This window comes from Aythya fuligula, chromosome 16 (genome assembly GCF_009819795.1).
Source record: "Aythya fuligula isolate bAytFul2 chromosome 16, bAytFul2.pri, whole genome shotgun sequence".
In the NCBI taxonomy this organism is placed as follows: domain Eukaryota; kingdom Metazoa; phylum Chordata; class Aves; order Anseriformes; family Anatidae; genus Aythya; species Aythya fuligula.
The window spans coordinates 3,204,554-3,216,850 of record NC_045574.1 but is presented as its reverse complement, the minus strand read 5'-3'; the positions used below and the strand labels follow the sequence as shown (position 1 = coordinate 3,216,850).

Below are 12,297 nucleotides of genomic sequence, written 5' to 3'. Positions count from 1 at the left end.
TGCTGTGTGCATGCCCTGCCTGATCAGAGCCATCCTCATCCAAGGATCTTCTACTGCTTGCCTTTTTGCTATTTGCTGGCCACAGCCATCAGTGAGGAAGCCGTACGTAAGGTGGCTCTTTGATGGGGCAGCTCTCGTAGCTGCAATTTGCCATCCTTTGGGGGCCATATGACAAGCCCATGCTCTTCAGGAAGGATGCGTGGTTTGTCTGCCCTCCAGGAAGCAGCTCTGCACTGTTAGTCTGTCTACCTCTGCGGGGAGAGGCTGTGTGATGCTGGTCCTAGGTTGACAGGGATGCTGAAGTGCTAGAGGAGAGCAGAAGTTCAGACAAATCTGCATCTCCTGGTAGGTCCCTATCTGCATGTGAGCTCCACTGAGGAGACACCAAACTGTTCAGATGGACAAAAAATATTGAAACATGGGAGAAAAACAGGCTGAGGAAGGCACTCAGCAGCACCTCCAAGTTGGAGGGAGGCTTCCTGAAGGCATAGTGAGCCCAGGGAGGTGCCCGTGGTGCAGCAGGAGCTTCTGGTGCCAGGCAGGGCACTGCAGAGGCTGCAGACACCTGATGGCACCTCGCCCTCCGGACCCTGGGCTGGGGGCACGCTGGGGAGCGAGCCGGCACTCAGCTCTACCACGTTGCCTTGTCCTGACAGCCTGGAGAGCAGAAACGCTGGAGACGTCCCTGAGGTGAGCTGCGAGAGTGTTTGATGGAGAGCGTCTCCTCTGCCAGCTTCCCTTGGTATAAAGGGGAAAAAAAAAAAAGGCATTTATGGATATTAATAGCAATAACACTTTGTGACGCCTGAGTTTTCAGATCAGTCTCTGTTTGAGGTCTGCCAAAGGCAGATGAATGTGCAAACTTTGACAGGGCTGATTGTTGTGAATCTCATGTTTTGAGGATCTGAGGAGACATTAAGGAACTGGTGGCATGTTGGGAAAAGGCGAGCTGCTAAAATGGTTTGAATGGGACTGAAGAGAAACCGGGTTGTATCTGCCAAGAGATGCCGCAAGTTCGGTGACAAAATGCATTTATTTTCATGGGAAACAACAGAATTTAATCCTGCTTTAAGTGAAAAAGCCAATTCAGCCTTAACTGTAAAGCTGCTAGCAATGTCTCTACACTATATGAAATATAATAATTATGATAATTAATAAAGATAATAATACAGTAAAACCTTGCTAATTCATACTAATGACTCAGAGGCTGCTTACTAATTACTGAATTTTGTGGATAAACAAGCCAGAATAATGCATCATAAAATACACTTTGTTCCATTATTTTGACAACTCTCATTTAGTTTTAATTATTTATACTTCATAATACACTAGTCACCGTACTTGGGAGGGTTGTACAAAAATAACGAAGCCCAGAATTTGACATGACTGAGCAGTGTTTGCTGAAACACAGAGGAAAGGCAGCCCTTTCTGGATGTGTGCAAACTGGGAAAAGCACGGATCAGCTGAATGCAGATCAGCAAAGCGGTTACACAGAACATCGTGCGTCGCCTTTGACCAGGAGGAGACCTGGGAGCAGTTTGCCTCGTGGAGAACTCCCACAAACCGACCTGCCAGACACAGAAGGACCAATGCTTCTTCAGGAAAATCATATTGTTTGGAAGAATAATAATAAAAGTAAAGTAGTTGTTGTGCCCAAATCGATTTTTATCCTCAGATCCTTTTTATCCACCATCAGGACGGCTAAAATCTTGTTTTTAATTTAAATGAGAGCCGTGATTTTTACATAATCACTGGATTCCTGGAGCTGGCATTCCCTCGAAATGCCAACCTGCATTCCCACTCCTGAATTTGGCAGGAACGGGAGATACTGCTGCAGTGAAGGAGCCTTGTGGAAGAGTCCTGTATTTATGTAGCAGTTTTCCAGCTACAGACAGAGCAGAGCTGCCCAGTCCTGCAGGGTGCAAGTTGCAACTGTGCCTTCGTAGTCATGATGTTTAAAAAATAAATAAAAGGAGGCCTTTTCCACCAAAAATTTGCCAGAAAAGTGTCTCTTTCACCTCTGTCCTAGCCGTCTGCGAGCTCACGGAGGGCTTACGGCAACTCGGTGTCTCTGGGAGCAGCATCCCATCCCGCACCAGCTCGGTCGATGATGTTGGGTTGTCCTGGGCTGGTTTCCTAAGGGAGCTGCTGGGGGATGTTTGGGGTCCCGGGGCCGCTCTGCGCTGCGAGCCACCGCCGGGGACAGTCGGGGGGAGGCCGGGGGGAGGCAGGAGGGAGGCCGAGAGGTGCGGGGGGAGAAGGGAGGCCGGTGGCCGTCGGTCTCCAGGCCCCGGGGAGCCGGGGCTGAGCGGGGTTCGTGGACAGGAGGGAGCGCGGGGGGGGCGCGGAGCTTTCGGGAGCGAGCTCTCCGCTTTGGGGTCGTGCCGAGCCGGGCCGGGAGGCGTCCTTCTGCCAGGGGGATTTTGGGAGGGGGGGGACACCCGAGTGCTGCGGGGCAGGGGGAGGCTGCGGGCACCATCCCGCGCCCGGCCCGGCAGCAGGGCTGCGATGCTCCAAGCGGGGCGCGCTCCCAAACCTCCGGGCACAGCGTGGGGGGGGGGGGGGGGGTCGCACCTTTACAGCGCCCCCTCCTCCCCAATCCCCCACCCCGGCGGGGACGCGGTGAGGGGGCGAGAGGGGAACAACCCCAGCTCCAACCCTTTTCATTTTTTTTTTTATTTTTTTCCAGCCGTCCCAGCTCCGGCCGGGAGGAGAGGAGGAGGAGGAGGAGGGTGGGGGGGCAGCCGCCGCCCGGCCCCGCCGCGAACAATAGCGGCCCCGGAGCGGGGCGGTGCGGAGCGGGGCGGGCCGGGGGCCGCCGCCCGCCCCCCCCCGCCGCCGCCGCCGCCGCCGCCTCCCGCCCTCTCCCCGCCCCCCGCGCCAGAGGCACCGCCGCCGCCGCAGCCGGGTCCATGCCCGCTGGAGCCCCCGCCTGCCGCCGCCCGCAGCCCCGGCATGGACGTTAGGTTTTACCCCTCCGCCCCCACCGCCGTGGGTTCCCTGCCCGGCGCTGACCCCCCCTGCTTGGGGCCGCTGGATTATTATCACTGCAACAAGGTAAAGGGGTCGGGGTGAAGGAGGATGGTGGGGGGGGGGGGGGGGGGGGGAGCGCGCACAGGGACACGCACACGCGCGGGGATCGTGGGGCTGCTCCGGAGCGTCCCGCCGAGGTCCCGCAACTTCTCGCCGGGTGGGTGGAAAAAGTGCTGGCGGCGGCGGGAGGGAATTTTAAAAGTGGCCGGGAAGCGGCGAGGAGAGCGGAGGCTGCCGCCCGCTTCGCTTCGCTTCGCTTCGCCCCGGGGTCGCCGCGGAGGAGGCGCCCGGAGCCGCTGCCTGCTGCGAGCGGCACCGCCGGGAGGGGAGCGCTCGGGGCCGTGCGGGGCTCTGCGGGGCTCTGCGGGGCGGCCGGGGGAGGGGGGTGTATGGAGGGGTACGGGGGGGAGCGGTTGCTTTCGTTGGTTTGGGAGCGATCGGGTTTGGGTTCGTGTTTTCCCTGCGGGAGGGTTTCTCTCGGAGCGGTTCACGGGCTGCTTGCTGTTGTCGGGCACTTTGCGGGGTTTTCGGAGCGGGCTACGCGGGAGCGGGGCCGCCGCTGGCTGCGGGGCTGAGCTGGGGGGGTCCGGAGCTGCCCCCCCGGCCCCGCGCTCCCTGCGCGCCCCGCGCCGCGGGTGCCGTTTTCCCGCAGCCTCGAGAGGGATCCGCGGGGGGGGTGAGGGTGGGGGGACGTTGGAGAGCGCTGGAGGAGCCCTAGGAAATATCCTGCAGCCGGGAGAAGGCGAAGGGAAGGGGCCAGGGTGCTGGGCGGGGGGGATGCGGAGTTCTCCGCCAGGACCGCCGGCCGGGTGCCGAGGAGAAGAGCAACAAAGCCGGGGGGCGCAGAGCCGATCGGAGGGAGGGTCCCGGCCTGAGCCCCCAGTGCCTGCGTCCTGGCGGGTTAAATCCCGGGAATCACCCCGAAAAAAGTTAATAAAGGGAGAAAGGCTCCTGCGGCGGGACCGCAGCCGAGGGTGCCCTCGGCTCATCTCGCTGTTGTGCTACTTCAGGATCGGACTCTTTGTGAAGAAGCAGAAGGAAAGCTGGGTGGCTTCCCCGCTGCAGCGAATTCATCTTCATGCGTCGGGATGTGTATTTAACCGTGCTCTGTCACTGGGGTTATTTGTCTCTATTTATTAAGTTGGAGTAAACCTAATAGTTCTCATTTATTTTGAGATGCTTGATTATCCTGAAAGGAAACAACTTAAATTGATTTCTTCTGTATCCGCGTACTGCTAGTTTCAAACTGTTTTATTATCACTGCCGTTGCTCTTAAAATGCTAAATATGCTCTCACAACACTAACGAGAGCCGGGCCCCCTGGGAGCAGGTTATCCGTGCCGCTGAGACGTCAGCCGATACAGTGTGCGAACGCTGGAGATCCGGGATCAAATACACGAGCTTGTGCCTCTGAGAGCTGCGGCCACCCCCAAATCCTGCAGGCTTTAGGAACTCGATTTTACCAAGAAGTTTTGAGATGTGAATACAGTTTAGTTTACGTTCTGGTGTTCTTCCCTGAGGTCGGGCAGGCAGCACTGGAGCAGGCCTGTGGCACGGGGCTGCCCCATCCTGGTGTCCCCCCAACATCTCCTGCCCGAGCCTTGGGGAGCGTGGGCTCATCCATGGCCTGAATCCCTGAGATTAGTCCCGGATTAGTCCCAATCGATCCGCGGGTGCTTGCTCGTGCGTGTGGCAGGAGAGGCATCGTGGGGCCGTGCACGGGGAGGCTGGAGGAAGCCTCGTCCCCGGGGCTCCAGCCAGCGCAGCCGGCACACCGGGAGACGGGTCAGCGCTGGTGCGGGCGCGGGTGGATGGGACACTGGAGAGGAGCACCCAAGGTACTGACCACTGCCACCAGATGCTGCTGTTGTCACTGCTACAGAGGATCTTAAGACAGCGGGAGGAAGAAAGGAAGCGACTTACCCTTTTCCGATATTCAGGGTGCTCTTTTTTTTTTTCTTTCTTTCTTTCTCTTTTTCTGAGTTATCAAATGTCATTTGCTTATGCGCAGCGGTGCACGTTTGTCTGCGGGATGAGGCTGCTGGAACGGAGCCAGAGACGAAGCGGGTTGACTTTGTGCTCTCGACCGAGCGCAGGTCTGGCAGTCCCAGTGCCGAGGGGCGGTGGTGCCGCCTTTATCGCCTGCTGTGCCTGCAGCCTTCGCTCCAGAGAGCTTGTAGGGCCACTGCAGGCTGCATACGCCCACCGGCACGCTCTCACCTCGTGCCCGTTGCAGCAAGTGCTGTCTGAGCACACGCACATCCTTGGAGCTGTGCGGGACCTTCAGTGAAGCTCCAAAAACTCCTGCCGGTCCCTACCCCTGAGCTCCTGCTCCGTGCTGGTGTCTTGGCCTGGAGCCGAGCTGAATAAGACGTTGTCTGCCTCGAACCATCTCCACTTGTAAAATTCCATTGAGAAGGAGAGGGAGAAGTGGGAAACTGAGGAGTTCTCATAGAGGGCTGTATGAAATTGTGGGCTCTGCTCTATCCCGAGAGCAGAGCAGCACCGCCGCGCAGTGCTTTCGGCCCCGGAGCGTGCTGGCAGGATCCCTGCTGAGCTGGGGCGATGCTGCGGGAGCGAGGCGGGGTTTATGGAGGGGCTTCAAAGCCCTCTGATTTAAAGCGCTTGTCTTGTTTGGGTTCAGCTTTTTACTCCCGATGGGCTGCTGTGTTTATTCGTTTGTTTAGGGAATGCCGGGAGGCTGTGCGCAGTGTCGCTGCCTGTAAATAACTTGCCCGGAGCCGGCAGGCGCTTTGCCCAGAGGCAGGGAGCTCGCAGGGAGCTGCGCTGTAGCCCAGAGCATCCCGAGACATTAACAGAATTGTTTTGTGTGCTTGTTGAATGTGAAATTGTTACCGTGAGATTTCCGATCTCATTCGCGCGCTGCAGCAAGCCACGATTTCTCTTTGCAGCTACGGAGGTGCCTGTAAAGTGCCAGAATTTCCATTTTTAATGGACAAGGGATGTTTAAAGGGATAATGAAATGGGGAGTGTGCATCCAACCAAGGCCTCCCCAGGGGTTGCATTTTCACCCTTCCTCTCACCACCCTTTGTTCCCCTCATAGGGGCAGCCAAAACGCCAGTGCCTACCTGCAGCGTGTGCTGGAGTCCGACCCCAGGGCGCATGGGGTGAAAGGCTGCACACCCTGGATAGAAAGTGGGGTGGAAAGGAGCCTCTTCACCCGCATTTGACGAGGAGTTTTTATGCTCTGGGCATGTTGGAAAGCTGGGGAGCCCTTCTGCTACCAAGTCTCAATCTCGGGTGACCCACTTGGAGCATCCTGCCCTGCTGGAAGCCATGGTGTGTGTGAAGAGGAGCAAACCCCAAACTTCCCAGAGCCCGGTGCTGCTGCAGGGAGGACTGATGCTCCTCATCTGGTGTTTTAGGATTGTACTGGGTGCCAGGCTCAGCCTGGTGTATGGAGGCGATAACGGAGTGAAAGCTTCCCTAGAGCACATAGCAGTGAGCATTTTCCACACCAGGATGCCAGCCCCTTCCCGTGGGCTGGAACCAGGCCCCACTCTTTTGTTGGGACCATTTCAGTGTCAGGTTGTGCCTCTGCAGCAGCTGCAAAGGGCTGGGGAGGTTCAGCTCAAAGTGATGCCATCTCCAAAAGGAGCCCTCATCAGAGCCACACCAGCCGTGGCTATCAGCTATCTGGTGCACCTTCCTCTGTTCCAGGTTCCCCTTTTAAATCTGGGTCTAAAGCCCCTTTTTGCATCTCCATTTTTCCTGTGACGTTGGTACCAGCTGCAGATCTGCCTCCTGCTCCCTGCCTGGGGTGGTGAAGCTTTGCTGGGGCCAGGCTGGTGCCTGGGTGCTGCGGTGGTGTTACAAGGGCAAGGCGGTGTGGTTGTGCACCACGTACGCGTCAGGCCCCAGTGGGATGTCTTCACCTCCCTCCGGTTGCTTTGTGAAAAGTTGGAGATCTTTCCCACTTTGAATCTAGGGAGACCTTTTGCATTTGTGGTTCACAAGAAGTAAACCATGGGGAAAAAAAAAAAAAAAAGGAAAAAAATGCAGTCTAGTAATGTAGGGGCTCATCCTGCTCCTAGCAGAGCCGCTGCGACAGTATCTAGTATGCTAGCTGAATTATTAGCATGCAAGGATTTCTGAGACCTTGAATTAGGTGTAGGTAAGTATGAGGGAGAGGTTTTTGTTCGCAGTCTGGGCCAAATCACTTCTGTGAGGGAGGCGTGCAGCAGGGATCCTGCCTGAGCGAGGTGTGTGCAGCACTGCCGTGCTGCCGTGTGCGAGGAGGGGTCCTGGGCAAACGTGGAGCAAATCTGGGGAGTGAATCAACATCTCCCTCTTGGATTTAAGTACAAATTCTTAGTTGCTTCTGGTGTTTTGTTGATCAAGCTTGGTTAGCACGATGCTAGATTTCCACTTAGGCCAATGATTGATGGGGGGAGGAGCAGGACCCAGCCTGGATCTCTGCTGTGACACTGGGAATGCCCATGGTCCTCGGGAACCCCAGCATCTCACAGAGAGCCATTAACCCTGTAGCATATCTGCAAGAATCAACAGCACGGCCAAAACCTGTCCTGGATCTTTCTGACAGGGCTCTGTCGCTCTGCAGCTTCAAACACCCCCGTGCCTTGCCTCTTCGGCTGATAAATGGAGAGAAACTATTTTGCCGATACACCGTCATAAATTATGGATAACTAAAATCCGCTAGTCATGCGATGGGTATTAATCTGCAACCAAGGCTCTCTTCTTCTTTTAAGAACCCTTCAGAAATGGGATGTGAGCTGCTGCTCTGAGCCCGGGTCGATGCAATGAATACATCGCTGCGGAACATTCTGTTTTGGTTTGACTTTTACTGTAACTTGTAAATTGCAGCGATAAACATGGTCCCTTTTTCCCTGTTCCAGAACTGCTTTGCCATGCTGGAAGATAAAATATATTCTTTTCCTCTTTACTTTCTAAGCCAACTCCGTTTTTGAAGTAGAAAATCTTTCTTTGGAGATGGAGGATTTTGGATGGGGAACAAAGCCCTGCAAACTTTTAATTTGGGGCCCATTTTATTCTCATTTGGCAGGCAGCTCCTGCTGATTTGCAAAATGTGGATTTTAGGTCCCGAATATGGGCAAGGGCTTTCTCTGAGTAGTGTTTGAGCCACTTGGTGGGACGACCCTGCTTTCTCCAGAGCAATCTTTGATGGTTTGCAGTACAGAAAGCGTTTGAAGCTTCATTTTGCCTTGGGCTTTAAGTCCAGGATTCGGAGCTGAATAATGAATGTCCGTCCATTCACAGAAATTGTTGTCCTATGTGTAAGCGCAGAGGGAAGGCTTTAATCTGGTTGTTCTTGGAATAACTGAGATATTTTGAAGACCGGTCTGGCTTGTGTACAGCAACATGTTTGTAAGGCTTAGTTGTGAATAACACTGTTAAGGGCCAGATCCATGAAAGTCCCCATAGAACAAGAAGCATCAAGAGTCTGAAAATTCAGGATCAAAATCTCGCTAGTTTCTTTGATCTTTTTATGATGCTTCAGATCAATTATAAACATTGTCCTTTAAATCGTGGCATGTTACACATCCATAACCACGGTGTAAATTCATGAATTGCGCTGGACTTGGTCCGTACCTCTGAGCTTGCAGCAGGCACGGGGATTGGCTTTAGACATCCATAATGGGGAACCTGTTTCTGTTGGGAAATCATATTTTCTGTGTATTTGGGATGGAGCATCCCATGGTCGTGCAGCGTCAGGCTGCTGCTGGCCCCGGTGGTGGGAGGCAGGGTGCTGGCAGCCCTTGCAGAGCTCTTGTGGGGCTCTGCTCCAGCTGGTTGCAAGGATGGGTGCCTCTAGCTCGCTGCCTGGCGGTTGTCATTGTGGTATTTCTGCCGCATTTCAAGAAAAAACTCAGGTTTTGTTCTGCCTTCGTGTGGCACCGCTCTGCCACCAGGTGTAGGGAGCAGGAGGTGAGGACCCTGCTGCCCCAGGGCGTGATATTGCCCCTCGGTGCTGAACTTCCCCTATTACCTTTGTGCTCATCCTACTAATTTATTTTTTTGTTTAACAAAATGAGCTCTAAATGCTTTTACCATAAGTTGGGTTATATCTTTCAGTGTAAATGAAGCATATAATTGTGTTTTCCTAACAGCTCTACATTAAAATTAAGTTATTGTACTGCTAATGTGTTTTCCTTGACAATTTTCCATCCAGAGAGTGCAAAGCTTCTGTTTGAAGCTGTTGCATACCGTGTTCCCAGTCTCTTCCTAGTATTTTATTCTGCATTTCTAAAGCCGGGGTGAAGTGTTAGCACGATTCCAGCTTTGGTGCCATTGACTCCTAATTGGAGGCTTGAACTCAAATGTTTGACCTTCATGATTTTCCGTATGCGTTTCCATATGATTAAAGCTTATGATGGGGACACAGGGCTCAGCTGCAGCAGGGAGGGGGAATCTTGCAACAAAACTTACTGAAACAAACCCTAATCACACCACTTTCCACTAAAAAAAGTGTTTGAAAACTGTGCAGGATTGCTTGGCTTTGCACTCATGCGGCCAGGTTTAAATATTTTAATCATCCACATCCCCCTCTCCTGCTTCTTTCTATTGTTTCCTTGTGATGGTTTTGTTCTGATGGATGCCATTTCTTCTTTGAAAAATGGCACTGGCTGCTGCGTCGCCTGCAGGCGAAATCTTTGCATTATGCCACAGAATCTCTCCTCCGCCGTAATCTCGTGCATAGATTGGTTGACCTCTGCAGATATAATTAAATCTCTTCCTGACGACTGCGCGATTTCAGCCCAGCTCTGTGGCCAGCGCGTCTGTTAGCTAAGTGTTAAATTAGGGCCCTCTACCCGTAATTGTTATTCTGGAAAGACGATTTGAGAGTCGGCTGGTGCTGGTGGCTGCACGCAGCTTCGGAGGAGCCTTATCGGAGGAAATGGGGTGACTCTGGGGCTGAGGCAGCTGCTTGACCTCTAATTATAGCCTGGTCACTGGGGGCTGCCTTGCACGACTGTTTAGAATGGAGATTTTTACATATACATACACGTATATATTTCTGTTGGTTTAAACACCTGGTCACTTGCTCTCATGGTGCAGTTTTTCTGCATTTCTGTTGAGCTCCTAACCGGGCAGGGGCCAGGAGAGGGAGGTGGCGGGGTGGGACCTGTTCCCAGGCAGGGTGGGAGCGAGGAGCACTCCTTTATCAGGTTAGCTGGATCACATTAGCAGGTTTTCTTCCCACAAAACTGACCGATGACTCAGAGTTTCCATTCCCGTCTGGATTCATCCGGAGGCTCCGTCCCCTTTCTCTGTCTGTGTGCACATCGCGCTCTTCCTCTGCTCTCCCCTTCAGAGCAGACCATCCTCTTCCTCCGCATCCCCTTTTGTTTGCAGGGTGGAGCCTGCATGCTCGTGTGCTTGTGGTCAGAGCTGCGAGATAAGGGCTGTGTTGTGGCTCGGCTGTTTTGCCTGGTGAAAACTGCCCTTGGCCTCCATTTCCAGAAGCAGCGGGCTATTTTGGGGTACCTGAAGGGTTTGGGGGTTCTTGTGAAGGCCTCAGGTCACCCCAAGCACTGAGAAGATCCAGGTCTTGGAAGAGGGGCATGCGGAGCACGAGGCTCCCCAAAAGGCTACTTTCTCCCAGAGGTGTGGAGCTCCACTTTAACACCTCTGAAAGGGTTCCATGCAAGTGGAATTAAGACTTCCCATTTCATCGGTTACTGAACCCTAAACCAAAGGTAAACCTTGTCAAAAAAAGTAAATAAAGAAAACTATTTAAATGTGTTCTGTGTCTCTCATCTTTCATTGGCACTGGGAGCACTGCGCTGGTCGGGGTGAGCTTGTCCTGGGGGAGCAGCCCCGTGGGGGATGCATTTTTAGGGAGTCTCAGGAACTTGGTGTCAAGTCCCTGGCATAAGAAGGGGGCAGCGTGTACCCCAGGGCCCTTCACAGAACAGAAACTTGGACAGCATAGACACGACTTCAGGAAATTTTTATGGGAAATTTTGCATGGAGACACTTAATTGAATTATCTTGGTCTGCCCCAGCTCATGCAGTGGGTGCAGAAAGTGCTTGGATGTCACCTGAAGAAGAAAAAGCAGAAATGCTGTGGCGGGGTGGGGGGTGGTTGGGGGGGGGAAACGTGAACCAGAGAAGCTGGGGTCTGTTGTAGCTCCGGGAAGCATTTGTGCCTCCTGGTGGGATCCTGCCCTGTTTGTCGGCGTTCAGCCCGGGGAGGCAACATTTTCCCCTGATGCGTTATCTTGTCTCTAAATAGCATTCAAAGGAGAAGAAGAATGTGCTGTTAAAAATACCAAACTTTGGGGAATGGCTGGCAGACTTTACTGCTGATAAGCATTGTTGATTGAAGATCAAACGGCCCTTGAAAGCAGAAGAAAAACCTTCCAGCAGAGCCATGGATCTGACCCTGCAGCCAGACAGTGAGGTCACCCGGGCTTCAATCTGTGTATATTTAGGAACCTGCACTGGAATTATGGTCTGGTCTCCTCTACCCCAGACGGATTTTGGCGACATGGTGGTTTTAAACCTGATAAATCTGCTAAAGCTGAGAACAACATTTATTAGATGCCAAGAAAACCAGAGTCATGTTTTCATTATTAAGTGGTAGGTTATTTTTTTTTTTTTGGTTTTCCCTTACGATAAAAAGTCTGCCCAGAAGGAAAGGCTGCAGGTCACAAAGGGAACCAAAGACAAGTGACATGTGCTTTTTTATTAATTGACAACCTGCATTTCTGTGTCAAGGTGGCAAATTAATTGTGGGTGGCTGTCTGTTTGCAAACGAGGGAGTTCTACCATGCCTGCGCAAATCCACACGTGGAGTCTTTAACTACCTGATTTAAGTCAGACCAGTGTGTAGGCTTTTTGAGAACAATTTTAAAACAGTTTTTTTCTGCTCTTTGGTTTTGGAGAGGGGAAAAATGTTATCAAAATGGTCTGTTGAGCTTCATAAGCTTGCAGCAATTTAAGTAAGGCGGTCGGCATGTAGTGAGCTTCTTTTGGGGGGGGCAGCGGTGGTGCACACCCTGGTAGGGATACCAAATTTGTGAGGGTACAAATGAGACAAAGATGTGCTTAAAAACATAAAATATAGGTTGGAAGGGACCTCCAGAAGTGTATTTAAAATAATTCCAGTGGCACCTTCCACTACTGAGATGGCAAAAGAAGAAAACATCCACATCCAGCCCATACCTCCTGAGAGCCTTGGGATGCAGGTCTGATACAGTGAGAATCCTGCTGGTGATGGCTGCAATACGATGCTAAATTGCAAGGTTGCAATAAAAA

General features: G+C 53.0%; 1 protein-coding gene across 2 annotated transcripts in view; it reads left to right on the top strand.

Annotated features, from left to right (window-relative positions):
* The first annotated feature begins 2,914 nt into the window (after positions 1 to 2,914).
* Positions 2,915 to 12,297, top strand: part of TOX2 (TOX high mobility group box family member 2) — a 130,172-nt gene continuing 120,789 nt past the window's right edge. Inside the window, exon 1 of one of the 2 annotated variants that reach the window (XM_032198450.1) lies at positions 2,915 to 3,057. In XM_032198450.1, the coding sequence (XP_032054341.1) occupies positions 2,956 to 3,057 (102 nt within the window). In that variant the 5' untranslated portion in view covers positions 2,915 to 2,955. Of the gene's footprint in view, positions 3,058 to 4,861; positions 4,974 to 12,297 lie in introns of those variants that run through there. The other variant, XM_032198451.1, reaches the window with a different exon arrangement.